General features: G+C 40.3%; 1 protein-coding gene across 3 annotated transcripts in view; it reads right to left on the reverse strand.

Moving 5' to 3' along the window:
* The window catches only part of LOC122808646, a 411,096-nt gene that overhangs the window by 191,430 nt on the left and 201,344 nt on the right, over positions 1–18,322 (reverse strand). For all 3 annotated transcript variants that reach the window (XM_044079616.1, XM_044079615.1, XM_044079614.1), the window contains one exon: positions 15,732–15,871. In XM_044079616.1, the coding sequence (XP_043935551.1) occupies positions 15,732–15,780 (49 nt within the window). In that variant the 5' untranslated portion in view covers positions 15,781–15,871. The remainder of the gene's footprint in view (positions 1–15,731; positions 15,872–18,322) is intronic.

Genomic DNA, 18,322 nt, shown 5'->3' on the forward strand with positions numbered 1-18,322 from the left:
ACTTCATTTCAACGGTGCTGTGTGCATTAGCGGACGGAGTTCACTGTGGTGACCCCTAACTGAGAAAGTCGAAAGACACAAAGCGCTGTTGATGCGGTTGCCTGATGCTAAGCAAAGCTGCCAAATACATTTTCAGGACAAGGATCTGTACAGATCAGTTTGATGCCTGTGTTATGCAACTATTTACAAATTCCAGTAGCTGTGCTGGCGCCAAGTCATGCATCCACTGCCCTATTCTCCTGGCATGGCTGGCGGTACCTCATATTGTCATCTGAGACTATATGAAGAGGCGGCGCGTATAGAGCGTTCTGACTATATGTTACGACTAGCATATGCCTAGCAATGAATAATATACCTTCTGAGGATAATGCCATTGTATGTAAACAAAAGATGAATGACTTTGATAATTGGCTTAAATTCTGAATTGTCATTCAAAGAGTTCTACAATATATGTTAACATGGAGGATATGGTTAACGAACACATTGCTTTGCCAAGAATGTTTCTACTGCACCACCCTCTAGGCTTTCAATTGGCTAAAACATTGTTCTCCCCATAGTACCTTTTTAAACGTGCAGGCCAACCCTTCCTAAAGAGATCTTAAAGTGTTACTGCTCATTATAGGAACCTGAACATGAAACTCCTCATCTGAGCTCTCCTCATTTTTGGAAATGTGGACATCTATTGCACAGAGACATGGTTTAAAAGCCACACAGAGCACCACAACAGTACAGGACCACAATGTTTGTGCACATTCAGGCCAGCTACTGCGTGAGGATCAAAATTGGAGGTGTCTCCAGTCTATATCAACAACAAACTCACCTCAAGACTAGTCCAAACCTTGGGACAATGCTTGAACTTCTCCGTATTTCAGTTTACAGGCAAAGCCCCATATCCTATCACACAAGCTATAGGTCAATCTGTATATTAAGAAACCCATAACTCATACTTGGACTTACTGGAGGGCCTCACCATTCAACCCAATACAATATTCATGAGCACTTCAACTAACAATTAAGTGGGATATTTAGAAGACCCCAGACCTGCAGGCCTAAAGATTCCTGGACTTGTAAGACTAAATAGTCCATGCCCACTAGGTTTGCAAACATGTGCCACCTGGTGCTTGCAAGCATGGAGAATGCTGTGCTCTCCCCAGTGTGGTATATATGTCTTATAAGGTCAGACACTAGCTGCCTCCTTTGTAACAAAAGTCATTTCTGTTACCCTGGCAGTTCAACCTTTAGTAACTATTCTAAGACCAACTTCCTTCTACTAAGCAATAACATGTCAAAATATCAAGCTCACCCAAACACTGAGAACACAGCTGCCTATGCGGAATTGTTCACAGAAATCCTGTACAATAGTCTCACTAAATGCGCAGAGAAAAGCTTTGTCTACCATAAATAAGTCTAGAATTATCTCAAAAAAACAAATCATCTTGGTGGAAGCCAAACCTCAGCAAACAACAAAGAAACTCCAGTTTCTCTACTAGTGTGGCATACACGCCTGTTCAGAGGCTGCATCTGTGCTCTGACGTATAAAGCCATGTCCAACCCAGAATTAATGGACATGTTGCACCTCGTGAGAAAAATCCAAATCCCATCGAAGCTATGCTACAGAGACTTGAACCTCAGCACTGAAATAAATAGGACATGCTGGTGGGACAGATTCATAACTCCAGAGGCTCCACTTCACTCTGGAATAACAACAAAATCCCAGTCCACAGGTTAGGCAGAGTCCCTCGTTGACTCTCTTCAAGAGGAATCTTGATGAGTGGATGGGAGATCGTAGGTTTACCCCGGGTATCAATTCTGTGTCACTGTTAGACAGAGGCACAGTATACTAACCTCGAAAAAGGGCATAGCAAAATAAATTTAAAATGGGTGGCGAAAGCCAAACACATTCTGGCTAGGCTTATAAATGCCCTAGGGCAGATAGCCTAGTATGAACCTATGAACCTATGAACAAATAAAGAAGAACAATCTCTAAACTAAGCTTCACTATATTCCTGACTGAATCTAAGAGAATTTACTGTTCCTTAATAACTTACTTGGGCAAGGAAAGATGAAATACGTGAGCAGTCTTTCTAGTCAGGCTCCGAAACAGAATGCTCTATATTCTGAGATTACTCTATGTAAAATATAATATCCAAGATGACTTGCAGAATGACCTCATCTGGTCACATGACTCTAGGTTACCACAATATCTCCTTTTAAAGTTTGAGACACGACTTTAGCAGACTGCTAAAATACACATTTAGATCTTTTATGGCAGTGTTTAGGAGGCAGAAACATTTACAACACTTCCCCCCTTCTTTACAAAAGCTAACAGATAATGTCTGCTCCCAGACCTACCATCTTTGGTCCTACTCAACACTGTGGGGTGATGTTCAATGACTTAACAGCTCATTTACATTTCCCTTATTTTTCTTCAATTAAGCCAGCTGGTTAACCATTGCTTACCAGTGTCCTCTATTAAAACATATACATTTAATTCAGATACTATAATACATGCACATTTCACTTCATTTCAGCAGGGTGCACTGTTGATGCATTAGCGGACTGGAGTTCCACTGTGGTGACCCCTAACTGGGAAAAGCCGAAAGACACAAAGCACTGTTGATGCAGTTTAACACAATTAACACAAGCAAAGCTCGCAAATGCATTTTAAGGACAAGGATCTGTACAGATCAGTTTGATATACGAATGACATACAGCTATTTACAAAACTCCAGTAGCTGTGCTGGTGCAAGTCATGCATCCACTGCCCTATTTCTCCCTGGCATGGCTGGCAGTACCTCATATTATCATCACAGACTATATGAAGAGACACATTATGGAACTTTCAGACTATGTGTCACAGACTAGCATATGCCTAGTAATGAATAATATTCTACCTTCACAAAGGATAATGCCATTATATGAACAAAAGATGATTGACTTTGATAATTGGCTTAAATTCCAGTGTCATTCCAAGGAGTTACAATATATGTTAACATGGAGGATATGATTAACAGAACACATTACTTTGCCAAGAATGTTCTGCACCACTGCCCTCTAGGCTTTCAATTGGCTAAAACATTGTTCTCCCCCATAGTACCTTTTTTAGGCAATGCCAAACTGACAACCCTTCCCTAGGGAATCTTAAGGTGTTACTGCTCATTGCCAGGAACCTGAACAAGAAACTCTACTCCATCTGGGCTCTCCTCATTTTGGAGAATGTGGACATCTGTGCAGTTACAGAGACATGGTTTAAAGCCACACAGAGCACCATGACAGTACAGGACCACAATGTTTGTGCACATTCAGGCCAGCTGCTGCACAGGTAGGGACCAAAGGTGGAGGTGTCTCAGTCTATATCAACAACAAACTCACCTCAAGACTAGTCAAACAGGACAATGCACTTGAACTTCTCCATGTTCAGATTTCCACAGGCAAAGCCCCATATCCTATCCTTGCAAGCTATAGGTCAATCTGTATGACCCAAGAAACCCATAACTCATACTTGGACTTACTGGAGGGCCTCACCATTCAACCCAATACAATATTCATGGGCAACTTCAACTAACAATTAAGTGGGATATTTAGAAGACCCCAGACCTGCAGGCCTAAAGATTCCTGGACTTTGTAAGACTAAATAGTCCATATGCCCACTAGGTTTGCAAACATGTGCTACCTGGTGCTTGCAAGCATAGGAGAATGCTGTGCTCCTCCCCCAGTGTAGTGTCATGTCTTATAAGGTCAGGCCACAAAGCTGCCTCCTTTGTAACAAAAGTCATTTCTGTTACCCTGATGAACCCTATAACATTTAGTAACTATTCTAAGACCAACTTCATTCTACTAAGCAATAACATGTCAAAATATCAAGCTCACCCAAACACTGAGAATGCAGCTGCCTATGCGGAATTGTTCACAGAAACCCTGTACAGTAGTGTCACTAAATGCACAGAGAAAAGCTTTGTCTGCCATAAATAAGTCTAGAACTATCTCAAAAAACAAGTCACCTTGGTGGAAGCCAAACCTCAGCAGGTTATACAACAAAAGAAAAAAGTCACAGCCAATATTAGGAAGTGTTATACATAGCATGATAAACACATCCTCATCAATTTAAACAAGCAACTGAGGGCAAATTAAAAATCTAAACAAACAACTAAGAGGGAAAATTAAAAATCTAAACAAACAACTAAGAGGGCAAATTAAAAATCTAAACAAACAACTCAGAGGAGAAATTAAGTCTACTAAAGCCACATTTGAGGTAAAGATAACCTCCCAGGTAAAGGACATTTACAAGCTTTTCATTAGATTATTTCTGAAACCTAAAAGGCAGCACACAGCAGTGTGCAGAACTGATTGTACATGGACCGACCAACATGGAGCCAGAAGACATAGCAAATCTACTGAACAAAAATTTAGTTTCAGTTTTGCCCCCTCTTTGTCCACTGGTTGCCCACAGGAAATGCCAACAACCCCACCACCCATCACTTGGGATCAGGTCCTAGATGCACTCTCTAAGGCCAAAAATCACTGCATTAATTAGGATGCTTCCTAAAAAGCCTGAAACATAACCTGTCTAAACTACTGGATTCACTGTTTAACCATAGCCTCCAGAAAGGCTTTGTGCTGTGTGAATGGAGAATTGCAATGGTCATCCCACTACACAAGGGCAGTCCATCAATGGAGCCTGGGAACTACAGACTCATAAGTCTGGCAAATCTCATATGCAAAGCCATGGAAATAATTGTCAGGGAAGTGATTAATAAGGACAAAGAAAACATTCAAACACCATATCCAATTCAGTCTGGCTTCATCAAGGGTGGGTTATATCTACTCAGTTGGTGGACTTCTTTGAGAAGATCACAAAGGCAATGGATGAGGGCAAAACTGTGCATACTGTCTACCTTGACCTGGTTAAAGCATGTGATCCAATACCTACTCAGGCATTGGAAACATACTTATTCATATTGGCATAAACCCCTATTTTACTTGCTGGATAGACAGCTGGTTCTCAGATAAGAACCAGGAAATTAGGATAGGAGAGACCACTTCCATAAAGTGTCCAGTCACTAGTGGAGTCCCTCAGGTTTTATGCTGAGTCTGCTTTTTTTTGGATTCTGCTTCTCAGAAGTCAAGGCCAATGTCAAGGGCCTCTGGCTGACCAGCTTAGCAGCAGATGATTACAAACTCGTAGCAGTCATAGAATCCCCGCAAGACACTAACATCCTACAAGAAGGACAAAAACAGACAAATGACCAATGCCAAAGCCCCAGCTTAAAACTCAGTGCCAAAAAATAGCTAATAGTATGTTTTGGGAAGTCAGCCACCTTGGGAAAATACTTCATCAATAACACACCCCTGAGAGTAGAACCAGTAGTCAGGGATTTGGGTATGTGTGTAGATAGTAACGTGGCTTTCAACCAACATGCAGGTAGTAAATCATTCTTTGCTGTTCAACTTTTAAGCAAGGATAAGGCATCTAGGTCCAGTGAAGTCATAATTCCACTGTATTCTTCCCTCATCAGGTCAGTCATTGAGTACAATGCCTCATTTGGCACCTGCAACAACTGGAATATCTGCAGAGGTTCCTCTCAAAAAGAACATAGGGTGCTAACAGGATATTCTATGCAGATCACCTCAAAGCCCTATCGCTGTACTCTGTTTCCTACAGAGTGTTGAGATGCTCTATGCCTGGCATACAAAGCATCCTTGGATCCCACGCTGATGGACCTTTTGCATATCTGTAAGGTGAGTAGCATCAGAATTACTTGATCTAATGATTTAAACTTTGTGACATAAACAGAACTGGTTGGAGTGACAGGTACATTTCTCACAGAATTTCCCCTTCTCTGGATAGAATTCTCATCCATGTGAAGCAGATCTTTTCCTTAACCCTATTCAAGAGAAACCTGGACGAGTGGATGGGAAATCTGAATACACCCCAGGTCTAGCACCTATGTCTATAATGGACAAAGACAGCTGGTAAATCTTGCCCTAGCTTGCATATACTCCTTAAAATAACCTCTAAAACATATAAACATACAGGATACAACTGAGATACTTGGCTAGGCTTATAAAGGCCCCACTGGTTGTTACTTTAGTATGCAGCTATGAATCTATAAAATGTGTGCTTGTTTTGGACAGTTCCTCATCAGTACAGCTTTTGGCATCAATGACTTTGACATCAGACCCTTTGGTGCTGAATATTTTCTTGTCACTGGAATTCAGACTTAACACTTCAGAATTGATGTTCACAAATTGATAGGTTCATAGGTAAGTACTAGACTAGCTGTCCTTGCAGGCCATTTTAGGTCTAGCTAATTTTCCTTTTTGGCTTGAATTAACATATCCTATTTGGCTATAGATTAACCTTACCCATTGTATTGCTGGTAATAAAATATTACCCCTAATGAGAATAACTGGGATTACACCACTGATTATTTGAAGGTACTCATGCAAGGGATAAAACATTTAGGAGCTGTCTCTATCCATTAATAGTAGAAGGAACAGTCCTGAAGTAAGTTTTTAATGTTGGTACTAATACTCTTGGCACTGCATTGCAGGTCACAGTTTTCATCCTTGGAGACCTTGATGCCAAGAGCCCTGGTGCTGTTGCTGGGATAAGGAGATACTGCAGCATTAGACGTCAGTGCTGGTCCATTAGATATCCTGATGTAGGGCTTATTGGCACTGCTGGTGATGGTATTTGGTACAGATTCTTCTGCATCAATCCTCTAAGTGTCAACAAAGATTCTGACATCATCCTCAGTTGTGATGTAAAATTCTTCACTTTACGGGATTCCAGTGGCATCTGCTAAACTCCCAAATTCACTTTGAAACCAATCCAGGTGTCTTTGTGAAACATCCTGATCTGTGGACCACTGGGGCAGAGGATCAGAGGGACAATGGCAGGACTGGATCAGGGTGTACAATTATTAGCTTTTCCCTTTGTTAACCTCCCTGGAGCACTCCTCATTAAAGAGTTAGAGAAATCTGCTCAAGAAAGAGAGAGAGAGAGAGAGAGAGAGAGAGAGAGAAAGAGAGAGAGAGCATTTCTCCTGTTGAGTGTCTGATACTAGACATGAATAATGAAGACAAAGTGGATCCTGTAAGTCTTATCTGAGATGATCACACATTTGGGGAGATTCTTCAAATGATGCAGGGGATACTAGACATGAATAACGAAGGCAAAGTGGATCCCATAGGTCTTATCTGAGATGATCACACATTTGGGGAGATTCTCCAAATGATGCAGGGGATACTAGACATGAATAACGAAAGCAAAGTGGATCCCATAGGTCTCATCTGATATGATCACAAATTTGGGGAGATTCTCCAAATGATGCAGGGGATACTAGACATGAATAATGAAGGCAAAGTGGATCCCATAGGTCTCATCTGAGATGATCACAAATTTGGAGAGATTCTCCAAATGATGCAGGGGATACTAGACATGAATAACAAAGGCAAAGTGGATCCCATAGGTCTTATCTGAGATGACCAAAAATTTGGGGAGATTCTCCAAATGATGCAGGAGATACTAGACGTGAATAACAAAGGCAAAGTGGATCCCATAGGTCTTATTTGATATGATCACAAATTTGGGGAGATTCTCCAAATGATGCAGGGGATACTAGACATGAATAACGAATGCAAAGTGGATACCATAGGTCTCATCTGAGATGATCACAAATTTGGGGAGATTCTCCAAATGATGCAGGGTGCAGGAAGTCAGCTGGTGCTCCCCCCATCTCCAGAGAAGATCCTACAGGAGGCCTTTTGATTGTTTCCATCACTGTCTTGGATCAGCATGTGAACAAGATGATTGCTCTTGTCTCTATTGATGCTTGGAAGGAGCCTGATGTCAAAGCAACTGTGCCTAGGAGATTGAACAGGATCCTCCAGACTCCTAAAGACTGAAATTTGTGGATCAAGGGCCAGTTTGCCATCAGTTAAGCTCCTTACCTCCTAAACACAAGGTACAGGGTTTGTTTATGACCTCAGGTTATTGATAGGCTTAAAGTGCCCCTTCAGGGCAGTTAGTCTAGTATTTACCTATGAACCTATAAGAATCCAAACATAGGCTACGCTATCACTGTAAAGGCCTTAAGACGGTTCCTAAATGTCAAAGTCTAGTTGTCCATCCCAATAGGGACAGAATACTGGATGTTAGATAACTTTGGGAAATGGAACCACTTATCCCAGATGTTTTAATTAGGACTGCTTAGCTATTTGTTATACAAGCTGATGTGTCAGTGTGATGTCATCAGCATAACATCCAAAACACTGAAGAAAGTGTCTGATAGAGAGCTCATATCAAACTCTCCACCAAGGCAGGTTCCGTATCTACTATTTTCAACCTCACTGTGCACTTGAATCCCAACACAGGGGATCATGCAGGAAGACCAGTACAGTAGCTGCTGTATGCCATCATTCCTGGCTTTACTTCACTGATTTTGATAAGAATTGTAAAGTGTCTTTCCTTAATGTTCTTGTTAATGATACTGGCATGTTCAGGCCTCAGGTTAAGGATAAACTGGAAAACAGAAAGATGGAAAAAAACATTTTTATGTCTATTAGTGTTAAAGGCTCTGCAATGCTCTTTTTCAAGAATGCAAAGCCAACAGCAGCAGCAGATGCTCCAGCAATCCAAACAAAGATAAGCTCAGACACGTTGTAGGTTTCTGAAGTAAAATCCAGTGTAGTGATAAGAATTCTTGGCCTGTCTAGGTTACTTTGGACTCCAGTCTGGACAGATTTCTAGAAGCATTTGGGGGCCATTTTTCACTCCATCTGGCAGCACGGATTTACATCACATGTGACACTTGGACTTAAGATATAATGTCCAGAGGATAGTGAATCCTGGTCTCTCTATTCCCCAGCTGTACTCCCTTCACCTTCTCTACTTCCCCATCTCATGCAGAAGAGGATAGCAAAAACAGACGTCTTAAACCACCTACAGAAAAGGGCCATTCTGGAAGTTCCACTGACCAGAGAGGACTGCAGGCATACTGGTTCTATCCAAAGCAAAGAAAAAGTTCCAGGGGATCATGGTTCAGTTAGTTCTGCCTTGCTTGTCAAGAGGAGACTGGATGTGATCTTTGGACCTGAAGGAAGCCTACATACACATAAAAATCTCCAAGGAGTCATGGAAGTTTCTGTACTTCTAAGTAGGAGCCAGACACTAAGATTTCAGGGCCCTTCCATTCAGACTCACCTTAACCCTTACATTGTTTATGAAATGTATGGTCATATGACTGCAGTGACACAGAGCCTGAAGGATGTCAAGGTTTCTCCTTCCTAAGGAGTGGAAGAGATAGAGATGACAATCCTGTGGAGAAACCAGTTTGTCTAGAGACAATACAGCCAGAAATCCATTCCTCCGTGTATTTTATCAGGCCTAGTATTCCCCCAGAAAGGATTCTTCTCATTCAATGTACAGTGGCAACATTCTTTTAAAGCTCATTTATGTCACTAACCATGTGTCTTAAAATTATGGAATTTATGGCAACCATATGATCTAGCAGATCCCTCTTGCAAGATATCACAAAGCAGATCAGGCCAGATACAAAAGTCATATACTTACCATAAAGAAAGATCTGTGTAGTCATGATTCATTCTCCTCACCCTTCCCACACAATACCCCAATCCTAGCCACACAATGCCCCTGTCCTGGCAGATCAGTGCAACAATAATGGCATGCCTTATGTGATTGGTTGTATGGTTGAGTAAGCTTTGCTCTCGAGTGGCTTCCTTCAAATCTGAAGAAAATGATGAAGTACAGGAGCTAAAGCTTGGGAAAGTTTTCTCTACTAAGCTTGACTGAAAACCAGTGGATCAGTTGTATTGATGAAGATAATTAAGTCATGACCATGTACACTATATGTTTAGGCCGTAATCCTAAACTCTGATGTACTTTCCAAAAATGTATACATGTAAACTACTTGTGCAAAGCCATGTTTATTGCATGTACAGCCGGAGCTACCTCAGCTAGCTTTCAGTGCCAACCCCTGAGCTGGCAGTCCATCAACTCTACGTTGAAGAGTAAAACAGCAAACAGTTTGCTCCAAGTTATACCACACAGAGAGCACCTTGCTTCAGTCCTGAACAAAACTAGTGAAATTAGTACACGACTCACCAGCATACCTCCAAATTCTTAGTGCAAGAAATCGGGATGAAGCCTGAGAAAATGGGTGGAGAAAGGCCCAGAAATAGGGACAGATTTTAAATATTTCTGTTATAATCTTAGAAAGTTTCTAGAGTAACAGAGTTTGTGTTAACATACATTTTCTGAAAGATTTGAAGGCTGAAACTCAAAGGTATGTCATTATTTAGTGACTTCAGTCTTCAGATCACCCCAGTTATTTGCCAGAAAAATAACAAATTTTATGAGAAATAGACCAAAATATGAGGCAAAATCTGGGCATTCTGTGAAAATATGGACAGTTGAGAGATATGATGACCAGTCAGCATTTCCAAATCATGCCCCCTTAACACCTTCTGCCTGGGGTGGCTGCCCTGTCACCCCACCCTAGCTATACTTCTGACTGCATGAATGTCACATGTCTGAAGTAAATTGCCATGTCAGTGAAAATCTAACCTGAGTTATGAGCTTCTTAGTTTATTGCTTCCACTGTGAGTTACATCTGAACAAGTTTGCAATCACTTGAAGACAACTGGTCATGACTTAGTTTGAATGTAAAAGAAAAAAAAGTCAGCAGGGGCAAGGACCCCTGCACTCCCATGTGGGGACCAATCCCCTAAACATACTCCAGACTTATTGGAAAGTTCCATCTTCACTGAGATGGACTCCATCAGTGGGCACCTCATTCAGTCTAAGCTTACTGAGGTATATGGAATCCCAGTTTATATATACTCTCTTTTTATATACTGAGAAGCTTACAAACATAAAGCCAAAACTGATTTGGTATTTTGATAGTTTAAAAATAAATCTTTCATTTTATCCAGTAGTAAAGCTGAAGTTTGTTATTTGAAGTGCGCGGCCTTATGTATTTTACTATTAAATAAATCCATTAAACAATAACAGCAAGAACCTATAACACAATAAAATATAACACAGGCAGTACTATTTGAGTAAATCATCTTTAGAGCAAATAAATCTGGCAACACAGAGGATAATGAGCTAATTCCTGTAGTCCAGGGTTTGATTCTTTCAGCCTCCATTTGCTTACTGTGTGACTCTGATTAAGTCACTTAATTAGACAGTTCTCTGAGCCAATGGGAGCTTGGGCCTGGCTTTTAAACAGTCTCCTGGACTGCTACATGCTTATAAAATACTGTAGTGGAAATGTGTTTTCGAATCCCATCATTACTTAGAAACCGTAATCTTACATTACATTGCGGTGATCAGAGTTGATGTCTTGTGACACATGATAAGTTGGTACAGCTAGTTTACCAACAATTGTGTTGTGTGCTCATTATTGTGCACAGTTGTGTAACCTAAGACTGGATTCTTTTTGACAGCTGTAATCATGTTATTTGTGCACCACCACCAGCCTCAGTAAGAAGCTGAGACCCCTCATAAAATCCTCAAAAGCTAGTTACAAAAATAATATTAAGTATTAAGATGTAAGAACGCTCCCAGCAGAATAAATACCTCTTGGCTCGCAAGTAGTATAGCACAGAAAAGTCCTATTAAAACAGCTAAGAGGCAACCACAGCTCGGCAACAAATCCAGTATGAGCAATATATGAAAAAGGAAATACTCCGTTTATGTAAAATAAGTTCTGATTTTAATTTGCATACATCAGGTAGCGCTTTCACACAAAAGCTTCATCAGACTGTTAAAATTCAAAAAATCATCATCATCTCTTTATATAATCACCACATGTTAAAACCTATTAAACAATTAAACATTTTAAAGATACACTTGGGTTAAAAACAGTACTATGACTTCCTTTCTTTCAAAGTGAAAGAATTAAACACTCGAGAAATAAGTAAACTACTCCTGCAAACAGACTTACTTCTACTTCACAGGCTAACTACCCTAATATTCTGATACTTAAAACAATCAAATTCAATGATGTCTTTATATCATATTGACTATTATACCTGTGCACAAAATACTTATAAAAACATTTTTATATATAAAAAATATATGTATATGTCTGTACGAACTGTACATATAACCTACTATCTCTGTTTCTTACCATGTGCTGCTTGCTTATATAAAAGAAACTTGTAATAATTATCTAAAGCATGTTGATTACAATCTAAACACAAAGTGTAATGTATCGGCATAAACTTTACTATAATATATGCCTTCAACTTGGAACTTATAAATACGAACGATATACCTGTCCCTATTAAAATTGTGTGCTGCCTTAACCTGATGCATGTGAATTAAAATCAGAACTTATTTTACATAAATGGAGTATTTCCTTTTTCATATATTGCTCATACTGGATTTGTTGCCGAGCTGTGGATGCCTCTTAGCTATTTTAATTGGACTTTTCTGTACAAAAATAAAATTGCCAAAGATTCCAAAGACAACCACAAGGCATTCTATAGTTATGTCAAGAATCTAAATGGCAATGCTCAGATCTGCTCTGAGCTACAACAGAATGGCATTAAATATACTGATCCCAAGGATATTGCCAATATCCTGGCAGATCGATTTAGTGACAACTTCATCCCCCTCTCACCCCCTAAAGGGCCCATCTCAATACCAAAATATTGTCAAATTCTGATAATCATGGCCACACAGGTAGAAACCATACTCTCCAAAGCTAAAAATACAGCATCCATTGGACCACATGACATCCCAGGCTGTGTACTACATGAAGTACAAAATGAACTGGCACCTCACCTAAGTGTCATGTTTAATCATAGCCTCACCTCAGGCTTCGTGCCCACTGAGTGGTGCACAGCTACAGTTATCCCACTCCACAAGGGGGGATCCACCTTGGATCATGGGAACTACCGTCCCATCAGTCTGATGAGCCTGATCTGCAAGGGCATGGAACGCATTATCACGGAACTTATAAACAAAGACATTGGCAACCTTCAAACAGTGGACACCACCCAGTTTGGGTTCATGAAGGGCTGATTTTGTCTCCTGAACTTGACTGACTTCTTCGAATCAGTTTCCAGAGCTGTGGACGAGGGTAAGGTGGTCCACACAGCCTATCTGGACCTTGCCAAGGCCTTCAACACCATCCCCCACTCTGGACTCATAGATAAACTTACTAAGCTGGGCATATATCTCTACTTCACTCAATGGATTGCCAGCTGGCTTGCTGACAGAACACAGGCTGTAAAAGTAGCTGACTCCAAATCCAACTCCAGACAAGTGACAAGTGAAGTACCTCAGGCTTCAGTCCTGGGACCACTCTTGTTTGGCATCTACTTCTCTGAAGTACAGACCAACACTAAAGGACTCTGGCTAACAAAGTTCACAGATGACTGCAAACTGGGAGCCATTATTGAATACCAAAATGATGTGGATATTCTACAATAGGACCTTAGAGAAACAGATGCCTGGTGCCAGAGCCATGGGCTCAAGCTTAATGCCAAGAAATGTATATTTATCCCTTTGGAAAAAACATGTACCCATAAATTACCACATAGGTTGCAGTACACTAAACATCGAAAGTGTGATAAGAGACTTAGGGACACAGGTGGACAGTGGTGTCACCTTCGATAACCACATTGCCACAACAGTCAGGAAATCCTTCTATCTGGCACACCTCATCACTAAGGGCTTTTCATCCAGAAAAAAGGAGGTCATTCTCCCACTGTACTCATCCTTCATTAGACCCATTATAGAGTATAACACCCCATTTGGTATGTATTTCCATTTGGAAAGGCCACAGAAATACCTCACTAAAAGAATCACAGGTCTAAATTAGATGCCCTATGCTAACCATCTAAAAAAACTCCAGCTATACTCTGTTGCATATCGTCTACTCAGAGGTGATCTCTGCTTAACATACAAAGCCATGTCAATCCCTGAGCTCTTGGACATGCTCAACTTAAATAAATCCCAATCCCTCAGAGCCACACACTCCAGGGATCTAAACCTGGTCATCAGAATGAGCAAAACATGCTGGAGGGATAGGTTCCTGACTCAGAGACTCCCCATACTTTGGAATAGACTGCCCATACATGTCAAGCAGAGCGCCTCCTTGGCCTGCTTCAAAAGGAACCTTGATGATTGAATGGGAGACAGGAAATTCACCCCGAGGATCATGTCAGTCACACTGCTAGACAGAGGTCCAGGGAAGTGAATATTGTGGGAAGAAATATCCAAGGAATTGTTATAGCTAGGCTTGTACAGGCCCTAGGGCCAATAGCCTAGTACCAACATATGAACCTATGAACCTATGCATGTAAACCTGACCTGTGTCAGATAACAAAAACAAAAAGGCCAGCAGGCCTTCATTTATGATACTACAAGTTCCAAGAGCAAGGATTATTACATCTACTGAAAGTAATGCACAGTGACAGCTGCAGTTTTAATGCAGCTGTTCACGTATCATTTAATGTGCCTTTTACATAATGTCATATGTCTGAAATCACCTGTAAGTAACTATCTGTGATTTGCATGGTAGCCATAAGTATATCAGAAATATAAATTACAGTATGTAACTTGTCTGTTTCCTGAATAATTGTAATTATTGCATCTGTACCTTCTTTTACATAGAAATTCACTGTTTCTGCAAGGCCAAATGTGTCATCATATAGTGATTTATTAAACATGCACTTCTAGATTGTATCACACATTTGCCATTTTAAATAAAAGTTATCTAAAGACAAACTGTCCAAATCTTCAAGAACATTTGATAATAAAATTTTAATAATTTCTTAGAAAAACTAATGAATATCCAATAAAAATGAAGTGACATCTTTATAATAATCGTAACATTTTAGTTAACTTATGCCCATCCTGTTACAATTTGTAATAAAACATCAAAGGTTCAGACAGCTAAGTGTTCTTTGAAACTGACAGTCTGAGAGTTCTGAAAGGATAGTTACAAATACATAGTGGTGAAAATGTTATTGATCAAGAGAGAAATAAAATGTCACCTGCTTTTGTTATAATTTCAGAGTATTGTTTCTTTATATTATTGGGCCAGATTCCAAAATAATTATTCTGGTGTAAGCCTGCTGTGATTCCAAAGAAAACTGTAAGTGAGTTCCTCCAGGGTAAGGCTTAAATATAAAGAAATGGGGGACAGATTCCAAAAGACTTGTTATTGGTGTAAGTAATTTACTCTGGTGAAATACACCACTGCAGCTCACTTACACTGACGGGAAGTCTTAGAATCAGGCCCATTGTTTCTACAACACTACCTATGAAACTAAGGTCACCACGACGGTTTCCCAGAAATGTGTATTAAGCTAAAACATGATCCTAAATTGGACCCCGATATATACTCCATTGATCAGATAATACTTTAATAATCTCCTAGTAGAGGCCTCACATTCGCTCATCTGAATAAGAGAAGGAAAGGACTTCCAGATGTCTGGAGCCAGGTAGGCAAGCGACTACCTACCTTTGTTCGACTCACAGTCTGCCCTCAGAAAAGCACAAACAGCAGTTTCTTATGATGTTAGCATGTTACTAGCAGTTTCTTACAATGTAGCATGTTACCAGCAGTTTCTTAGGGTTTGCTAGACCCAGATCTTGAAAGGTTCAAAGTAAGTGAAATTTAGGAAAAACTGTGGAAACATTCTTGCAAACAAAGGTAATAAGAGACCACAAACAGTAACTTTACCAAAGGTTGACCAGAGTAATATGCACATTAGAAACCATTCTATTCCCATCTTTTTCTGTTGCTGATGTTGTCGATACACGTACAAAAATGCTGTACTGTCTCCTTCTGCCAGAAAGGAACAGAAGCCTATTCCAAATTTCCTGTTGAAAAAGAGAAAAGTCTTTATATTAGCAAGATTGTTTAAAAAAGTTTCATTCATAGAAATATTTTATTATCAGATAAAACAATTTATGTTTATGAAATTTCCTCTCTCTCTCTCTCTATCTATCTCTCTCTCTCTGTGGAACACCAGACTCTCTGAAATTTGACTCAAACATTGATTTTTAGATGAAGATTAAACTCCATCATTTCAGGGTAAACTAGGTGGATATTTTAGGAACTGTCAAGAAATATTTGGTCATGCTGGTGGCTGTCATTATATTTCAATAAAATGTTTTTTGATTTGTTTCTAAAATACAATTTTCCCTCAGAAAGTTCAAATGTGTGAAGAAAGAGTTCATCCCTCTTGTTCAGCGTACTCCAAAACACCCACAGCAAACCAGAGTGCAGGGAAAACATTTGATAATGCAAAACAAAATGTCTAGCAGTTTAGTATATGCCCACGTTATGGCATTTCATATTTCTCATTTTCATTTCTTAAATTAAAATAGATTTAAAGCGATACACACAAACCTGTCAACTGTCCCCAAGTCTGCAGAATGTCCTTGATTTTGTCACATATTTTTACCCTGTGGCTTGTAAAATTAGATTTTTCTGGTAAATAACTAAGAATCAGAGTCAGTTACTAATGCAAAACATAATAGTTCATACAAAAGGCTTGTTGATGCAAAACTTGTTCTGTTAGCCTTCAAAGCAAATTGAGATAATATTTAAAAAATGTCTCTGAATTTGGGCCTCTGTGCTAATTGTTGAGAAAAAGAAGATGAAGTAATTGCATGTGTTCTTCTAGTAAATGACATTTGATCATTACACCAGCAGGGGGAGTGCTCTTACTGATGTCGATCAATCTTCACTTTTTTTTAAACAGGGCTCTTCCAGGCTACTCTATAGTTAGAACTTTATTTAGTTTTGTAGTTTTGTGTGTGTGTGTGTGTGTGTGTGTGTGTGTGTGTGTGTGTGTGTGTGTGTGTGTGTGTGTGTGTGTGTGTGTGTGTGTCTGTGTGTGTGTGTGTATAAATATATATATATATATATATATATATATATATATATATATATATATAGATATATATATCGAGGTTCATAGGTTCATACTAGGCTATCTGCCCTAGGGCATTTATAAGCCTAGCCAGAGTGTGTTTGGCTTTCGCCACCCATTTTAAATTAATTTTGCTATGCCCTTTTTAGAGTTAGTATACTGTGCCTCTGTCTAACAGTGACACAGAAGTGATACCCGGGCTAAACCTATGATCTCCCATCCACTCATCAAGATTCCTCTTGAAGAGAGTCAATGAGGGACTCTGCCTAACCTGGACTGGGATTTTATTCCAGAGTGAAGGCAGCCTCTGGGTTATGAATCTGTCCCTCCAGCATGTCCTATTTATTTCAGTGCTAAGGTTCAAGTCTCTCGAGCGCGTAGCTCGATGGGATTTGGATTTTCTGAGGTGCAGCATGTCCATTAATTCTGGGTTGGACATGGCTTTAAACGTCAGGCACAGATTGCCTCTGAGCAGGCGGTATGCCACTGAGTAGAGCTGGTGTTTCTTTAACCGGGCAGCATATGGCATCTGTTTGAGCCCTTTGATCCTCTTGGTGAGGTACTTTTGGGGTCTTTCCAGTTACTGCAGGTGTCTGGTAAGGTACATCCCAAAAGGGGCATTGTACTCAACTATGGGCCTGATGAGGGATGAGTAAAGAGGCACGATGACCTCCCCTGATCTAGATGTGAATCCCTTCATCATCAGGTGGGCTATATAAAATGTTTTTTTCTAACCACTTTGGCCACGTTGTTGTCAAATGAGAGATTGCTATCAAATTGGGTCCCCAGGTCCCTAATTACTTCTTCTGTACTTAATGGATTACCACTTATGTGGTAATTTGTGGCACTTTGTTTTGCCAAAGGGGATGACTATACACTTTTTGGCGTTTAGCTTGAGGCCATGGCTCTGGCACCAGTTGTCTGTTTCTATGAGGCCCTTTTGGAGGATGCTTGTGTCAGCTGGAGAGTCGATTATGGCACCCAGTTTGCAGTCATCTGTGAACTTGGTCAGCCACAGTCTTTCCATGTTGGCCTGTACTTCCGAGAAATATATACCGAACAAGAGAGGTCCCAGGACTGAGCCTTGCGGAACGCCACTTGTAACTGGTTTGGAGTCTGACATGGCTCCAGCAATTCTAGCCATGTGGGTTCTGTCCTTGAGCCAGTTTGCAACCCATCTAGTGACATAGGGGTTTATATTTAAGCTGGTGAGCTTATCTATAATGCCCAAGTGGGGTATTGTATCGAAGGCTTTTGTGAGGTCCAGGTAGGCTGTGTGGACCACCTTCCCCTCGTCAATGGCCTTGGTGACTGTTTCAGAGAAATCAACCAGGTTTAAGAGGCAGGATCTGCCCTTAACAAAGCCAAACTGGGTAGGATCCAGTGTCTGTAG

This window comes from Protopterus annectens, chromosome 8.part0 (assembly GCF_019279795.1).
Source record: "Protopterus annectens isolate FY-2018-M chromosome 8.part0, PAN1.0, whole genome shotgun sequence".
NCBI lineage: Eukaryota > Metazoa > Chordata > Ceratodontiformes > Protopteridae > Protopterus > Protopterus annectens.